This window comes from Dreissena polymorpha, chromosome 5, assembly GCF_020536995.1.
Source record: "Dreissena polymorpha isolate Duluth1 chromosome 5, UMN_Dpol_1.0, whole genome shotgun sequence".
Classification (NCBI taxonomy): domain Eukaryota; kingdom Metazoa; phylum Mollusca; class Bivalvia; order Myida; family Dreissenidae; genus Dreissena; species Dreissena polymorpha.
This window is the reverse complement of record NC_068359.1, coordinates 102,710,914-102,728,679: the sequence shown is the minus strand read 5'-3', so window position 1 is coordinate 102,728,679 and position 17,766 is coordinate 102,710,914. Positions and strand designations below refer to the sequence as shown.

Below are 17,766 nucleotides of genomic sequence, written 5' to 3'. Positions count from 1 at the left end.
GAGTCGACTGTGCAGGCTAATCTTAGATGACACATTAGGCACATACATTAAGTCTAGTGAGTGGGACTGTGCAGGCTAATCTGGATGACAATTAGGCACATACATAAGTCTAGTGAGTGGACTGTGCAGGCTAATCTTGGATGACACATTAGGCACATACATTAAGTCTAGTGAGTGGACTGTGCAGGCTAATCTTGGATGACACATTAGGCACATACATTAAGTCTAGTGAGTGGACTGTGCAGGCTAATCTTAGATGACACATTAGGCACATACATTAAGTCTAGTGAGTGGACTGTGCAGGCTAATCTTAGATGACACATTAGGCACATACATTAAGTCTAGTGAGTGGACTGTGCAGGCTAATCTTGGATGACACATTAGGCACATAACATTAAGTCTAGTGAGTGGACTGTGCAGGCTAATCTTGGATGACACATTAGGCACATACATTAAGTCTAGTGAGTGGACTGTGCAGGCTAATCTTGGATGACACATTAGGCACATACATTAAGTCTAGTGAGTGGACTGTGCAGGCTAATCTTGGATGACACATTAGGCACATACATTAAGTCTAGTGAGTGGACTGTGCAGGCTAATCTTGGATGACACATTAGGCACATACATTAAGTCTAGTGAGTGGACTGTGCAGGCTAATCTTAGATGACACATTAGGCACATACATTAAGTCTAGTGAGTGGACTGTGCAGGCTAATCTTGGATGACACATTAGGCACAATACATTAAGTCTAGTGAGTGGACTGTGCAGGCTAATCTTGGATGACACATTAGGCACATACATTAAGTCTAGTGAGTAGGACTGTGCAGGCTAATCTTGATGACACATTAGGCACATACATTAAGTCTAGTGAGTGGGACTGTGCAGGCTAATCTTGGATGACACATTAGGCACATACATTAAGTCTAGTGAGTGGACTGTGCAGGCTAATCTTGGATGACACATTAGGCACATACATTAAGTCTAGTGAGTGGACTGTGCAGGCTAATCTTGATGACACTTAGGCACATACATTAAGTCTAGTGAGTGGACTGTGCAGGCTAATCTTAGATGACACATTAGGCACATACATTAAGTCTAGTGAGTGGACTGTGCAGGCTAATCTTGGATGACACATTAGGCACATACATTAAGTCTAGTGAGTGGACTGTGCAGGCTAATCTTAGGATGACACATTAGGCACATACATTAAGTCTAGTGAGTGGACTGTGCAGGCTAATCTTGGATGACACATTAGGCACATACATTAAGTCTAGTGAGTGACTGTGCAGGCTAATCTTGGATGACACATACATTAAGTCTAGTGAGTGGACTGTGCAGGCTAATCTTGGATGACACATTAGGCACATACATTAAGTCTAGTGAGTGGACTGTGCAGGCTAATCTTGGATGACACATTAGGCACATACATTAAGTCTAGTGAGTGGACTGTGCAGGCTAATCTTGGATGACACATTAGGCACATACATTAAGTCTAGTGAGTGGACTGTGCAGGCTAATCTTGGATGACACATTAGGCACATACATTAAGTCTAGTGAGTGGACTGTGCAGGCTAATCTTAGATGACACATAGGCACATACATTAAGTCTAGTGAGTGGACTGTGCAGGCTAATCTTGGATGACACATTAGGCACATACATTAAGTCTAGTGAGTGGACTGTGCAGGCTAATCTTGGATGACACATTAGGCACATACATTAAGTCTAGTGAGTAGGACTGTGCAGGCTAATCTTGGATGACACATTAGGCACATACATTAAGTCTAGTGAGTGGACTGTGCAGGCTAATCTTGGATGACACATTAGGCACATACATTAAGTCTAGTGAGTGGACTGTGCAGGCTAATCTTGGATGACACATTAGGCACATACATTAAGTCTAGTGAGCGGACTGTGCAGGCTAATCTTAGATGACACATTAGGCACATACATTAAGTCTAGTGAGCGGACTGTGCAGGCTAATCTTAGATGACACATTAGGCACATACATTAAGTCTAGTGAGTGGACTGTGCAGGCTAATCTTAGATGACACATTAGGCACATACATTAAGTCTAGTGAGTGGACTGTGCAGGCTAATCTTGGATGACACATTAGGCACATACATTAAGTCTAGTGAGTGGACTGTGCAGGCTAATCTTGTATGACACATTAGGCACATACATTAAGTCTAGTGAGTGGACTGTGTAGGCTAATCTTGGATGACACATTAGGCACATACATTAAGTCTAGTGAGCTGACTGTGCAGGCTTATCTTAGATGACACATTAGGCACATACATTAAGTCTAGTGAGTGGACTGTGCAGGCTAATCTTAGATGACACATTAGGCACATACATTAAGTCTAGTGAGTGGACTGTGCAGGCTAATCTTGGATGACACATTAGGCACATACATTAAGTCTAGTGAGTGGACTGTGCAGGCTAATCTTGGATGACACATTAGGCACATACATTAAGTCTAGTGAGTGGACTGTGCAGGCTAATCTTAGATGACACATTAGGCACATACATTAAGTCTAGTGAGTGGACTGTGCAGGCTAATCTTAGATGACACATTAGGCACATACATTAAGTCTAGTGAGTGGACTGTGCAGGCTAATCTTAGATGACACATTAGGCACATACATTAAGTCTAGTGAGTGGACTGCTAGGCTAATCTTAGATGACACATTAGGCACATACATTAAGTCTAGTGAGTGGACTGTGCAGGCTAATCTTGGATGACACATTAGGCACATACATTAAGTCTAGTGAGTGGACTGTGCAGGCTAATCTTGGATGACACATTAGGCACATACATTAAGTCTAGTGAGTGGACTGTGCAGGCTAATCTTGGATGACACATTAGGCACATACATTAAGTCTAGTGAGTGGACTGTGCAGGCTAATCTTAGGATGACACATTAGGCACATACATTAAGTCTAGTGAGTGGACTGTGCAGGCTAATCTTAGATGACACATTAGGCACATACATTAAGTCTAGTGAGTGGACTGTGCAGGCTAATCTTGGATGACACATTAGGCACATACATTAAGTCTAGTGAGTGGACTGTGCAGGCTAATCTTGGATGACACATTAGGCACAATACATTAAGTCTAGTGAGTGGACTGTGCAGGCTAATCTTAGATGACACATTAGGCACATACATTAAGTCTAGTGAGTGGACTGTGCAGGCTAATCTTAGATGACACATTAGGCACATACATTAAGTCTAGTGAGTGGACTTGTGCAGGCTAATCTTGGATGACACATTAGGCACATACATTAAGTCTAGTGAGTGGACTGTGCAGGCTAATCTTGGATGACACATAGGCACATACATTAAGTCTAGTGAGTGGACTGTGCAGGCTAATCTTGGATGACACATTAGGCACATACATTAAGTCTAGTGAGTGGACTGTGCAGGCTAATCTTGGATGACACATTAGGCACATACATTAAGTCTAGTGAGTGGACTGTGCAGGCTAATCTTGGATGACACATTAGGCACATACATTAAGTCTAGTGAGTGGACTGTGCAGGCTAATCTTAGATGACACATTAGGCACATACATTAAGTCTAGTGAGTGGACTGTGCAGGCTAATCTTGGATGACACATTAGGCACATACATTAAGTCTAGTGAGTGACTGTGCAGGCTAATCTTGGATGACACATTAGGCACATACATTAAGTCTAGTGAGTAGACTGTGCAGGCTAATCTTGGATGACACATTAGGCACATACATTAAGTCTAGTGAGTGGACTGTGCAGGCTAATCTTAGATGACACATTAGGCACATACATTAAGTCTAGTGAGCTGGACTGTGCAGGCTAATCTTGGATGACACATTAGGCACATACATTAAGTCTAGTGAGTGGACTGTGCAGGCTAATCTTGGATGACACATTAGGCACATACATTAAGTCTAGTGAGTAGGACTGTGCAGGCTAATCTTGGATGACACATTAGGCACATACATTAAGTCTAGTGAGTGGACTGTGCAGGCTAATCTTGGATGACACATTAGGCACATACATTAAGTCTAGTGAGTGGACTGTGCAGGCTAATCTTAGATGACACATTAGGCACATACATTAAGTCTAGTGAGTGGACTGTGCAGGCTAATCTTGGATGACACATTAGGCACATACATTAAGTCTAGTGAGTGGACTGTGCAGGCTAATCTTGATGACACATTAGGCACATACATTAAGGTCTAGTGAGTAGACTGTGCAGGCTTAATCTTGGATGACACATTAGGCACATACATTAAGTCTAGTGAGGGACTGTGCAGGCTAATCTTGGATGACACATTAGGCACATACATTAAGTCTAGTGAGTGACTGTGCAGGCTAATCTTGGATGACACATTAGGCACATACATTAAGTCTAGTGAGTGGACTGTGCAGGCTAATCTTGGATGACACATTAGGCACATACATTAAGTCTAGTGAGTGGACTGTGCAGGCTAATCTTGGAATGAACACATTAGGCACATACATTAAGTCTAGTGAGTGGACTGTGCAGGCTAATCTTGGATGACACATTAGGCACATACATTAAGTCTAGTGAGTGGACTGTGCAGGCTAATCTTAGATGACACATTAGGCACATACATTAAGTCTAGTGAGTGGACTGTGCAGGCTAATCTTAGATGACACATTAGGCACATACATTAAGTCTAGTGAGTGGACTGTGCAGGCTAATCTTGGATGACACATTAGGCACATACATTAAGTCTAGTGAGTGGACTGTGCAGGCTAATCTTGGATGACACATTAGGCACATACATTAAGTCTAGTGAGTGGACTGTGCAGGCTAATCTTGGATGACACATTAGGCACATACATTAAGTCTAGTGAGTGGACTGTGCAGGCTAATCTTGGATGACACATTAGGCACATACATTAAGTCTAGTGAGTGGACTGTGCAGGCTAATCTTGATGACACATTAGGCACATACATTAAGTCTAGTGAGTGGACTGTGCAGGCTAATCTTGGATGACACATTAGGCACATACATTAAGTCTAGTGAGTGGACTGTGCAGGCTAATCTTAGGATGACACATTAGGCACATACATTAAGTCTAGTGAGTGGACTGTGCAGGCTAATCTTGGATGACACATTAGGCACATACATTACGTCTAGTGAGTGGACTGTGCAGGCTAATCTTGATGACACATTAGGCACATACATTAAGTCTAGTGAGTGGACTGTGCTAGGCTAATCTTGGATGACACATTAGGCACATACATTAGTCTAGTGAGTGGACTGTGCAGGCTAATCTTAGGATGACACATTAGGCACATACATTAAGTCTAGTGAGTGGACTGTGCAGGCTAATCTTGGATGACACATTAGGCACATACATTAAGTCTAGTGAGCGGACTGTGCAGGCTAATCTTAGATGACACATTAGGCACATACATTAAGTCTAGTGAGTGACTGTGCAGGCTAATCTTGGATGACACATTAGGCACATACATTAAGTCTAGTGAGTGGACTGTGCAGGCTAATCTTGGATGACACATTAGGCACATACATTAAGTCTAGTGAGTGGACTGTGCAGGCTAATCTTGGATGACACATTAGGCACATACATTAAGTCTAGTGAGTGGACTGTGCAGGCTAATCTTGGATGACACATTAGGCACATACATTAAGTCTAGTGAGTGGACTGTGCAGGCTAATCTTGGATGACACATTAGGCACATACATTAAGTCTAGTGAGTGGACTGTGCAGGCTAATCTTGGATGACACATTAGGCACATACATTAAGTCTAGTGAGTGGACTGTGCAGGCTAATCTTGATGACACATTAGGCACATACATTAAGTCTAGTGAGTGGACTGTGCAGGCTAATCTTGGATGACACATTAGGCACATACATTAAGTCTAGTGAGTGGACTGTGCAGGCTAATCTTGGATGACACATTAGGCACATACATTAAGTCTAGTGAGTGGACTGTGCAGGCTAATCTTGGATGACACATTAGGCACATACATTAAGTCTAGTGAGTGGACTGTGCAGGCTAATCTTGGATGACACATTAGGCACATAACATTAAGTCTAGTGAGTGGACTGTGCAGGCTAATCTTGGATGACACATTAGGCACATACATTAAGTCTAGTGAGCTGACTGTGCAGGCTAATCTTAGATGACACATTAGGCACATACATTAAGTCTAGTGAGTGGACTGTGCAGGCTAATCTTGGATGACACATTAGGCACATACATTAAGTCTAGTGAGTGGACTGTGCAGGCTAATCTTAGGATGACACATTAGGCACATACATTAAGTCTAGTGAGTGGACTGTGCAGGCTAATCTTGGATGACACATTAGGCACATACATTAAGTCTAGTGAGCTGGACTGTGCAGGCTAATCTTGGATGACACATTAGGCACATACATTAAGTCTAGTGAGTGGACTGTGCAGGCTAATCTTGGATGACACATTAGGCACATACATTAAGTCTAGTGAGTGGACTGTGCAGGCTAATCTTGGATGACACATTAGGCCACATACATTAAGTCTAGTGAGTGGACTGTGCAGGCTAATCTTGGATGACACATTAGGCACATACATTAAGTCTAGTGAGTGGACTGTGCAGGCTAATCTTAGATGACACATTAGGCACATACATTAAGTCTAGTGAGTGGACTGTGCAGGCTAATCTTGGATGACACATTAGGCCACATACATTAAGTCTAGTGAGTGGACTGTGCAGGCTAATCTTGGATGACACATTAGGCACATACATTAAGTCTAGTGAGTGGACTGTGCAGGCTAATCTTCGGATGACACATTAGGCACATACATTAAGTCTAGTGAGTGGACTGTGCAGGCTAATCTTGGATGACACATTAGGCACATACATTAAGTCTAGTGAGTGGACTGTGCAGGCTAATCTTGGATGACACATTAGGCACATACATTAAGTCTAGTGAGTGGACTGTGCAGGCTAATCTTGGATGACACATTAGGCACAAACATTAAGTCTAGTGAGTGGACTGTGCAGGCTAATCTTGGATGACACATTAGGCACATACATTAAGTCTAGTGAGCGGACTGTGCAGGCTAATCTTGGATGACACATTAGGCACATACATTAAGTCTAGTGAGTGGACTGTGCAGGCTAATCTTGGATGACACATTAGGCACATACATTAAGTCTAGTGAGTGGACTGTGCAGGCTAATCTTGGATGACACATTAGGCACATACATTAAGTCTAGTGAGTGGACTGTGCAGGCTAATCTTGGATGACACATTAGGCACATACATTAAGTCTAGTGAGTGGACTGTGCAGGATAGTCTTGTATGACACATTAGGCACAAACATTAAGTCTAGTGAGTGGACTGTGCTAGGGCTAATCTTGGATGACACATTGGCACAACATTAAGTCTAGTGAGCTGACTGTGCAGGCTAATCTTAGGATGACACATTAGGCACATACATTAAGTCTAGTGAGCGGACTGTGCAGGCTAATCTTAGGATGACACATTAGGCACATACATTAAGTCTAGTGAGTGGACTGTGCAGGCTAATCTTGGATGACACATTAGGCACATACATTAAGTCTAGTGAGTGGACTGCTAGGCTAATCTTGGATGACACATTAGGCACATACATTAAGTCTAGTGAGTGGACTGTGCAGGCTAATCTTGGATGACACATTAGGCACATAACATTAAGTCTAGTGAGTGGACTGTGCAGGCTAATCTTAGATGACACATTAGGCACATACATTAAGTCTAGTGAGCGGACTGTGCAGGCTAATCTTAGATGACACATTAGGCACATACTTTAAGTCTAGTGAGTGGACTGCTAGTCTAATCTTGGATGACACATTAGGCACATGCATTAAGTCTAGTGAGTGGACTGTGCAGGCATATATTGGATGACACATTAGGCACATACTTTAAGTCTAGTGAGTGGACTGTGCAGGCTAATCTTGGATGACACATTAGGCACATACATTAAGTCTAGTGAGTGGACTGTGCAGGCTAATCTTAGATGACACATTAGGCACATACATTTAGTTTAGTGAGTGGACTGTGCAGGCTAATCTTAGATGACACATTAGGCACATACATGAAGTCTAGTGAGTGGACTGTGCAGACTAATCTTAGATGACACATTAGGCACATACATGAAGTCTAGTGAGCGGACTGTGCAGGCTAATCTTAGATGACATATTAGGCACATACATTAAGTCTAGTGAGTGGACTGTGCAGGCTAATCTTGAATGACACATTAGGCACAAACATTAAGTCTAGTGAGTAGACTGTGCAGGCTAATCTTGGATGACACATTAGGCACATACATTAAGTCTAGTGAGTGGACTGTGCAGGCTAATCTTGGATGACACATTAGGCACAAACATTAAGTCTAGTGAGCGGACTGTGCAGGCTAATCTTGGATGACACATTAGGCACATACATGAAGTCTAGTGAGTGGACTGTGCAGGCTAATCTTGAATGACACATTAGGCACAAACATTAAGTCTAGTGAGTGGACTGTGCAGGCTAATCTTAGATGACACATAAGGCACATACATGAAGTCTAGTGAGTGGACTGTGCAGGCTAATCTTAGATGACACATTAGGCACAAACATTAAGTCTAGTGAGTGGACTGTGCAGGCTAATCTTGGATGACACATTAGGCACATACATTAAGTCTAGTGAGTGGACTGTGCAGGCTAATCTTAGATGACACATTAGGCACATACTTTAAGTCTAGTGAGTGGACTGTGTAGGCTAATCTTGGATGACACATTAGGCACAAACATTAAGTCTAGTGAGTGGACTGTGCAGGCTAATCTTGGATGACACATTAGGCACAAACATTAAGTCTAGTGAGTGGACTGTGCAGGCTAATCTTAGATGACACATTAGGCACATACATTAAGTCTAGTGAGTAGACTGTGCAGGCTTATCTTGGATGACACATTAGGCACATACATTAAGTCTAGTGAGTGGACTGTGCAGGCTAATCTTGGATGACACATAAGGCACATACATTAAGTCTAGTGAGTGGACTGCTAGGCTAATCTTGGATGACACATTAGGCACATACATTAAGTCTAGTAAGTGGACTGCTAGGCTAATCTTGGATGAAACATTAGGCACATACATTAGCAACTGTGCAGGCTTATCTTGGATGACACATTAGGCACATTCATTAGCGGACTGTGCAGGCTAATCTTGGATGACACATTAGGCACATACATTAAGTCTTGTGAGTGGACTGCTAGGCTAATCTTGGATGACACATTAGGCACATACATTAGCGACTGTGCAGGCTTATCTTGGATGACACATTAGGCACATACATTAGCGGACTGTGCAGGCTAATCTTGGATGACGCATTAGGCACATACATTAAGTCTTGTGAGTAGACTGTGCAGGCTAATCTTAGATGACACATTAGGCACATACTTTAAGTCTAGTGAGTGGACTGTGCAGGCTAATCTTGGATGACACATTAGGCACATACATTAAGTCTAGTGAGCGGACTGTGCAGGCTAATCTTGGATGACACATTAGGCACATACATTAAGTCTAGTGAGTAGACTGTGCAGGCTAATCTTGGATGACACATTAGGCACATACATTAAGTCTAGTGAGTGGACTGTGCAGGCTAATCTTGGATGACACATTAGGCACATACATTAAGTCTAGTGAGTGGACTGTGCAGGCTTATCTTAGATGACACATTAGGCACATACATTAAGTCTAGTGAGTGGACTGTGCAGGCTAATCTTGGATGACACATTAGGCACATACATTAAGTCTAGTGAGTAGACTGTGCAGGCTAATCTTGGATGACACATTAGGCACAAACATTAAGTCTAGTGAGTAGACTGTGCAGGCTAATCTTAGATGACACATTAGGCACATACATTAAGTCTAGTGAGCGGACTGTGCAGGCTAATCTTAGATGACACATTAGGCACATACATTAAGTCTAGTGAGCGGACTGTGCAGGCTTATCTTGGATGACACATTAGGCACATACATTAAGTCTAGTGAGCGGACTGTGCAGGCTAATCTTGGATGACACATTAGGCACATACATTAAGTCTAGTGAGTGGACTGTGCAGGCTAATCTTGGATGACACATTAGGCACATACATTAAGTCTAGTGAGTGGACTGTGCAGGCTAATCTTGGATGACACATTAGGCACAAACATTAAGTCTAGTGAGTGGACTGTGCAGGCTAATCTTGGATGACAAATTAGGCACATACATTAAGTCTAGTGAGTGGACTGTGCAGGCTAATCTTGGATGACACATTAGGCACATACATTAAGTCTAGTGAGCGGACTGTGCAGGCTAATCTTGGATGACACATTAGGCACATACATTAAGTCTAGTGAGTGGACTGTGCAGGCTAATCTTGGATGACACATTAGGCACATACATTAAGTCTAGTGAGCGGACTGTGCAGGCTAATCTTGGATGACACATTAGGCACATACATTAAGTCTAGTGAGTGGACTGTGCAGGCTAATCTTAGATGACACATTAGGCACATACATTAAGTCTAGTGAGCGGACTGTGCAGGCTAATCTTGGATGACACATTAGGCACATACATTAAGTCTAGTGAGTGGACTGTGCAGGCTAATCTTGGATGACACATTAGGCACAAACATTAAGTCTAGTGAGTGGACTGTGCAGGCTAATCTTGGATGACACATTAGGCACAAACATTAAGTCTAGTGAGTGGACTGTGCAGGCTAATCTTGGATGACACATTAGGCACATACATTAAGTCTAGTGAGCTGACTGTGCAGGCTAATCTTGGATGACACATTAGGCACATACATTAAGTCTAGTGAGTGGACTGTGCAGGCTAATCTTAGATGACACATTAGGCACATACATTAAGTCTAGTGAGTGGACTGTGCAGGCTAATCTTGGATGACACATTAGGCACATACATTAAGTCTAGTGAGTGGACTGTGCAGGCTAATCTTGGATGACACATTAGGCACATACATTAAGTCTAGTGAGCGGACTGTGCAGGCTTATTTTAGATGACACATTAGGCACAGACATTAAGTCTAGTGAGTGGACTGTGCAGGCTAATCTTGGATGACACATTAGGCACATACATTAAGTCTAGTGAGTGGACTGTGCAGGCTAATCTTAGATGACACATTAGGCACATACATTAAGTCTAGTGAGCGGACTGTGCAGGCTAATCTTGGATGACACATTAGGCACATACATTAAGTCTAGTGAGTGGACTGTGCAGGCTAATCTTGGATGACACATTAGGCACATACATTAATTCTAGTGAGTGGACTGTGCAGGCTTATCTTGGATGACACATTAGGCACATACATTAAGTCTAGTGAGTGGACTGTGCAGGCTAATCTTGGATGACACATTAGGCACATACATTAAGTCTAGTGAGCGGACTGTGCAGGCTCATCTTGGATGACACATTAGGCACATACATTACGTCTAGTGAGTGGACTGTGCAGGCTAATCTTGGATGACACATTAGGCACGTACATTAAGTCTAGTGAGTGGACTGTGCAGGCTAATCCTGTCTGACACATTAGGCACATACATTACGTCTAGTGAGTGGACTGTGCAGGCTTATCTTGGATGACACATTAGGCACATACATTAAGTCTAGTGAGTGGACTGTGCAGGCTAATCTTGGATGACACATTAGGCACATCCATTAAGTCTAGTGAGTGGAATGTGCAGGCTTATCTTGGATGACACATTAGGCACATACATTAAGTCTAGTGAGTGGACTGTGCAGGCTAATCTTGGATGACACATTAGGCACATACATTTAGTCTAGTGAGTGGACTGTGCAGGCTAATCTTGGATGACACATTAGGCACATACATTAAGTCTAGTGAGTGGACTGTGAAGGCTAATCTTAGATGACACATTAGGCACATACATTAAGTCTAGTGAGCGGACTGTGCAGGCTAATCTTAGATGACACATTAGGCACATACATTAAGTCTAGTGAGTGGACTGTGAAGGCTAATCTTAGATGACACATTAGGCACATACATTAAGTCTAGTGAGCTGACTGTGCAGGCTAATCTTGGATGACACATTAGGCACATACATTAAGTCTAGTGAGTGGACTGTGCAGGCTAATCTTGGATGACACATTAGGCACATACATTAAGTCTAGTGAGTGGACTGTGCAGGCTAATCTTGGATGACACATTAGGCACATACATTAAGTCTAGTGAGTGGACTGTGCAGGCTAATCTTGGATGACACATTAGGCACATACATTAAGTCTAGTGAGTGGACTGTGCAGGCTAATCTTAGATGACACATTAGGCACACACATTAAGTCTAGTGAGTGGACTGTGCAGGCTAATCTTAGATGACACATTAGGCACACACATTAAGTCTAGTGAGTAGACTGTGCAGGCTAATCTTGGATGACACATTAGGCACATACATTAAGTCTAGTGAGTGGACTGTGCAGGCTAATCTTAGATGACACATTAGGCACAAACATTAAGTCTAGTGAGTAGACTGTGCAGGCTAATCTTAGATGACACATTAGGCACATACATTAAGTCTAGTGAGTAGACTGTGCAGGCTAATCTTAGATGACACATTAGGCACATACATTAAGTCTAGTGAGCGGACTGTGCAGGCTAATCTTGGATGACACATTAGGCACATACATTAAGTCTAGTGAGTGGACTGTGCAGGCTAATCTTGGATGACACATTAGGCACATACATTAAGTCTAGTGAGTAGACTGTGCAGGCTAATCTTAGATGACACATTAGGCACATACATTAAGTCTAGTGAGTGGACTGTGCAGGCTAATCTTAGATGACACATTAGGCACGTACATTAAGTCTAGTGAGCGGACTGTGCAGGCTAATCATTGATGACACATTAGGCACATACATTAAGTCTAGTGAGTGGACTGTGCAGGCTAATCTTAGATGACACATTAGGCACATACATTAAGTCTAGTGAGTAGACTGTGCAGGCTAATCTTGGATGACACATTAGGCACATACATTACGTCTAGTGAGTGGACTGTGCAGGCTAATCTTGGATGACACATTAGGCACATACATTAAGTCTAGTGAGTAGACTGTGCAGGCTTATCTTGGATGACACATTAGGCACATACATTAAGTCTAGTGAGTGGACTGTGCAGGCTAATCTTGGATGACACATTAGGCACATACATTAAGTCTAGTGAGTAGACTGTGCAGGCTTATCTTGGATGACACATTAGGCACATACATTACGTCTAGTGAGTGGACTGTGCAGGCTAATCTTGGATGACACATTAGGCACATACATTAAGTCTAGTGAGTAGACTGTGCAGGCTTATCTTGGATGACACATTAGGCACATACATTAAGTCTAGTGAGTGGACTGCTAGGCTAATCTTGGATGACACATTAGGCACATACATTAAGTCTAGTGAGTGGACTGTGCAGGCTAATCTTGGATGACATATTAGGCACATACATGTCTGTCTGTCCGTCTGTCCCTGCCACTATCTTCTCTTACACTATAAGCACTAGAACCTTGAAATTTACTCACATGGTAGCTATGAGCATATGTGCGACCCTGCACTATTTGGAATTCTGATCTGACCCCTGGGTCAAAATTTATGGGGGTTTGGGTGGGGCCGGGTCAGAGATTTTCACTCATTTTTATGCCCCGGTATGGTGCATTGGCCATAACTTTTGCGATATTGAAGATAGCAACTTGATATTTGGCATGCATGTGTATCTCATGGAGCTGCACATTTTGAGTGGTGAAAGGTCATTGTCCTCCTTCAAGGTCAAAGGTCTAAAAAACAAATCCAAGGGACGTGATAAGCTTTAAAGGGAGGTAAGTAATGAACCATGGCCCTCAATCCATTTTAGGGGGAATTTTTTGAGGCGTTTCCCTTTTTGGGGGATTTTTTTACTTTCTCTCTCATTATTACATTTGTACATGTTTGCACTATATTCATTTCTTTTTTCATAATTAAGTATGTTTGAAAGATTAAGTTGAAATAGGAATTGAGATATAATAATCATGAGAAACATCTTAAAAAAAAAAAAAATATCGGAATTTTTCCCCCCAAATGGGGAAAAAAGTATACTTTTCAGGTGGGGAACTGCGGGCGAAATTTCGCTGCAGATTTGATAGATTGAGGGCATTGAATGATCCTGCCAAATGATTTTTTTTTTTTTTTATAAATCAAAGCGGCGCAGGAGGGGGCATTGTGTTTCTGACAAACACATCTCTTGTTTTATGTTATTTAACATTAACTTCTTCATTTCTACACCAACTCACTTCCATTTGATACTGAACATCTCTTATGACAATATGGTCAATCTCAATTATGCATGGCCCTATTACCAACCCTGGGGTGCCCCCTGGGTCAAACATGCGGCTGGGGATACGCGTCGGCCTTTGCCGCGCATTTCTAGTTAATGAATTTACCATTTTCATTAATAAGCTGTGGTGGGTTCAGTCACAGGGCTGTTTTATACAAATCAAACATGATACTTGATAATTTTTGTATTTGAAATGAAAAAAAAAACTTGAAAGAATTACTATTAGTTTTAATTTGAATGGCAAAACTACAGCAAAAGGTCATACTCAAACCCAATTGATTTGTGTATTATCATTTACCAGTATGAGCCACAATAATAGGTTTTCTATTTTTGCAAATACTTATTGATTTTATTACATTGTATCTAAACTGCAAATGAGCCTCGTGCTGGGAAAATGAGCTTAATGCATGTGCGTTAATTGTCATCCCAGATAAGCCTGTGCAGTCAGCTCATGGTAATCTGTGATGACTCATTATGCATTAAGCCCAGTTTTCTCAGAATGAGGCTCAAACATCATCCCCCAGTTTCTCCTTTTTCAGAGTGTGACAATCATGAAGACATGGATGTTGACCTGGATAGGGCATTCCTGCAGGACCTACGTGATCTCAAGATTCTCACTGAGAAACAGCATGTAGACGAACATAAATTGTACAGTGGAGTCCCTGTATTTCTTCTATGTAGCATGTAGACGAACATAAATTGTACAGTGGAGTCCCTGTATTTCTTCTATGTAGCATGTAGACGAACATAAATTGTACAGTGGAGTCCCTGTATTTCTTCTATGTAGCATGTAGACGAACATAAATTGTACAGTGGAGTCCCTGTATTTCTTCTATGTTGTACAGTGGAGTCCCCGTATTTCTTCTATGTTGTACAGTGGAGTCCCCGTATTTCTTCTATGTTTCCATACAGTGGAGTCCCCGTATTTCTTCAATGTTGTACAGTGGAGTCCCCGTATTTCTTCTATGTTTCCATACAGTGGAGTCCCCGTATTTCTTCTATGTTGTACAGTGGAGTCCCCGTATTTCTTCTATGTTTCCATAAAGTGGAGTCCCCGTATTTCTTCTATGTTGTACAGTGGAGTCCCCGTATTTCTTCTATGTATTGTTCAGTGGAGTCCCCAAATTTCTTCTATGTTGTACAGTGGAGTCCCCGTATTTCTTCTATGTTGTACAGTGGAGTCCCCGTATTTCTTCTATGTTGTACAGTGGAGTCCCCGTATTTCTTCTATCTTGTACAGTGGAGTCCCCGTATTTTTTCTCTGTTTCCATACAGTAGAGTCCCCGTATTTCTTCTATGTTTCCATACAGTGGAGTCCCCGTATTTCTTCTATGTTGTACAGTGGAGTCCCCGTATTTCTTCTATGTTGTACAGTGGAGTCCCCGTATTTCTTGTATGTTATACAGTGGAGTCCTTGTATTTCTTCTATGTTGTACAGTGGAGTCTGCGTATTTCTTCTATGTTTCCATACAGTGGAGTCCCTGTATTTCTTCTCTGTTTCCATACAGTGGAGTCCCTGTATTTCTTCTATGTTTCCATACAGTGGAGTCCCCGTATTTCTTCTATGTTGTACAGTGGAGTCCCCGTATTTCTTCTATGTTGTACAGTGGAGTACCCGTATTTCTCCTATGTTGTACAGTGGAGTCCCCGTATTTCTTCTATGTTGTACAGTGGAGTCCCCGTATTTCTTCTATGTTGTACAGTGGAGTCCCCGTATTTCTTGTATGTTGTACAGTGGAGTCCTTGTATTTCTTCTATGTTGTACAGTGGAGTCTCCGTATTTCTTCTATGTTTCCATACAGTGGATTCCCTGTATTTCTTCTCTGTTTCCATACAGTGGAGTCCCTGTATTTCTTCTATGTTTCCATACAGTGGAGTCCCCGTATTTCTTCTATGTTGTACAGTGGAGTCCCCGTATTTCTTCTATGTTGTACAGTGGAGTACCCGTATTTCTCCTATGTTGTACAGTGGAGTCCCCGTATTTCTTCTATGTTGTACAGTGGAGTCCCCGTATTTCTTCTATGTTTCCATACAGTGGAGTCCCCGTATTTCTTCTATGTTTCCATACAGTGGAGTCCACGTATTTCTTCTATGATTCCCTACAGTGGAGTCCCCGTATTTTTTCTATGTTTCCATACAGTGGAGTCCCCGTATTTTTTCTATGTTGTACAGTGGAGTCCCCGTATTTCTTCTATGTTGTACAGTGGAGTCCCAGTATTTCTTCTCTGTTGTACAGTGGAGTCCCTGTATTTCTTCTATGTTGTACAGTGGAGTCCCCGTATTTCTTCTGTTTCCAGAAATAAGCCTCGCTCTGGGAAAACTGGGCTTATTGCTTGTGTGTAAAATTTAGTCGCGTTCTGAGAGAACTGGGCATAATGCATGTGCGTAATGTGTCATCCCAGATTAGCCTGTGCTGCAGTCCGCACAGGCTAATCAGGGACGACACTTTTCGCCTAAATTGGATTTTTGCTAAGAAGAGACTTCATTTAAACGAAAAATGTCATAAAAGTGGAAAGTGTCTGCGGACTGCACAGTCTAATCTGGAACGACACTTAACGCACATGTATTAAGCCCCATTTTCACAGAACAAGACTCAATTTATTCCCAGATTTACATGTGCAGTCCCCACATTTAAATCACGGACAACACTTTCTGCTTTAATTGTATTTTTTGTTTAAAGGAAGTGTCTTCTCAGTAAATATCCAGTTAAGTCAGAAAGTGTCATTCCTGATTAGCCTGTGTGGGCTGCATAGGCTATTCTGGGAAGACACTACGAACATGCTATAAGCCCCATTATCCAAGACAGAGGCTCAAATTAAAGGAGTTTTCAGTGTCCTGATAGGTATTACCATATTAACAACAACTTGCACACGAAATACTAGTACACAGAGAAACATTGCTGGAAAAGCCAAATAAACATGAATTTAAATAAATCCTATCTTAAAACACTTTTACTGGTTCTATGTAAAAAAATTATGAACAGGTACACATTAATTTAGAATCCTGATTCAACCTTCAAAATGAATGTAATGAATAATAAGTATCACATCTGAAACAAAAGTGAAGTCTTCCAAGCTGTTTTACCTGATATTTAAAAGATGTCAAACGTAATTATTGTTGCAGGTTTGTGCTGAACATCTTGAAGACATCCCTCAAGAAGAAAAGACATGAGAGTCTGGAAGAAAACTACAAGGTGAGTGGGCAACTGACAACTCCACATGGGAAAATATTGAGTTAATATGAGCCATGCGCTGGAAAAACAGGGGTAAATGTGTGTGCTGACTGCACAGGCTCATCAGGATGATATTTTACACATGTGCATTAACACTCTTTTTTTCTACAGCCAGGCTCATATGTTAAGTATGTGTAATACTTATTACTCTGATAAATT

At 41.9% G+C, this 17,766-nt stretch overlaps 1 protein-coding gene across 3 annotated transcripts in view; it reads left to right on the top strand.

Moving 5' to 3' along the window:
* The window catches only part of LOC127832654 (acidic fibroblast growth factor intracellular-binding protein-like), a 57,523-nt gene that overhangs the window by 28,337 nt on the left and 11,420 nt on the right, over window positions 1-17,766 (top strand). For all 3 annotated transcript variants that reach the window (XM_052358265.1, XM_052358267.1, XM_052358266.1), the window contains exons 7-8: window positions 14,915-15,023; window positions 17,499-17,568. In XM_052358265.1, coding sequence (XP_052214225.1) covers window positions 14,915-15,023; window positions 17,499-17,568 — 179 coding nt within the window. The remainder of the gene's footprint in view (window positions 1-14,914; window positions 15,024-17,498; window positions 17,569-17,766) is intronic.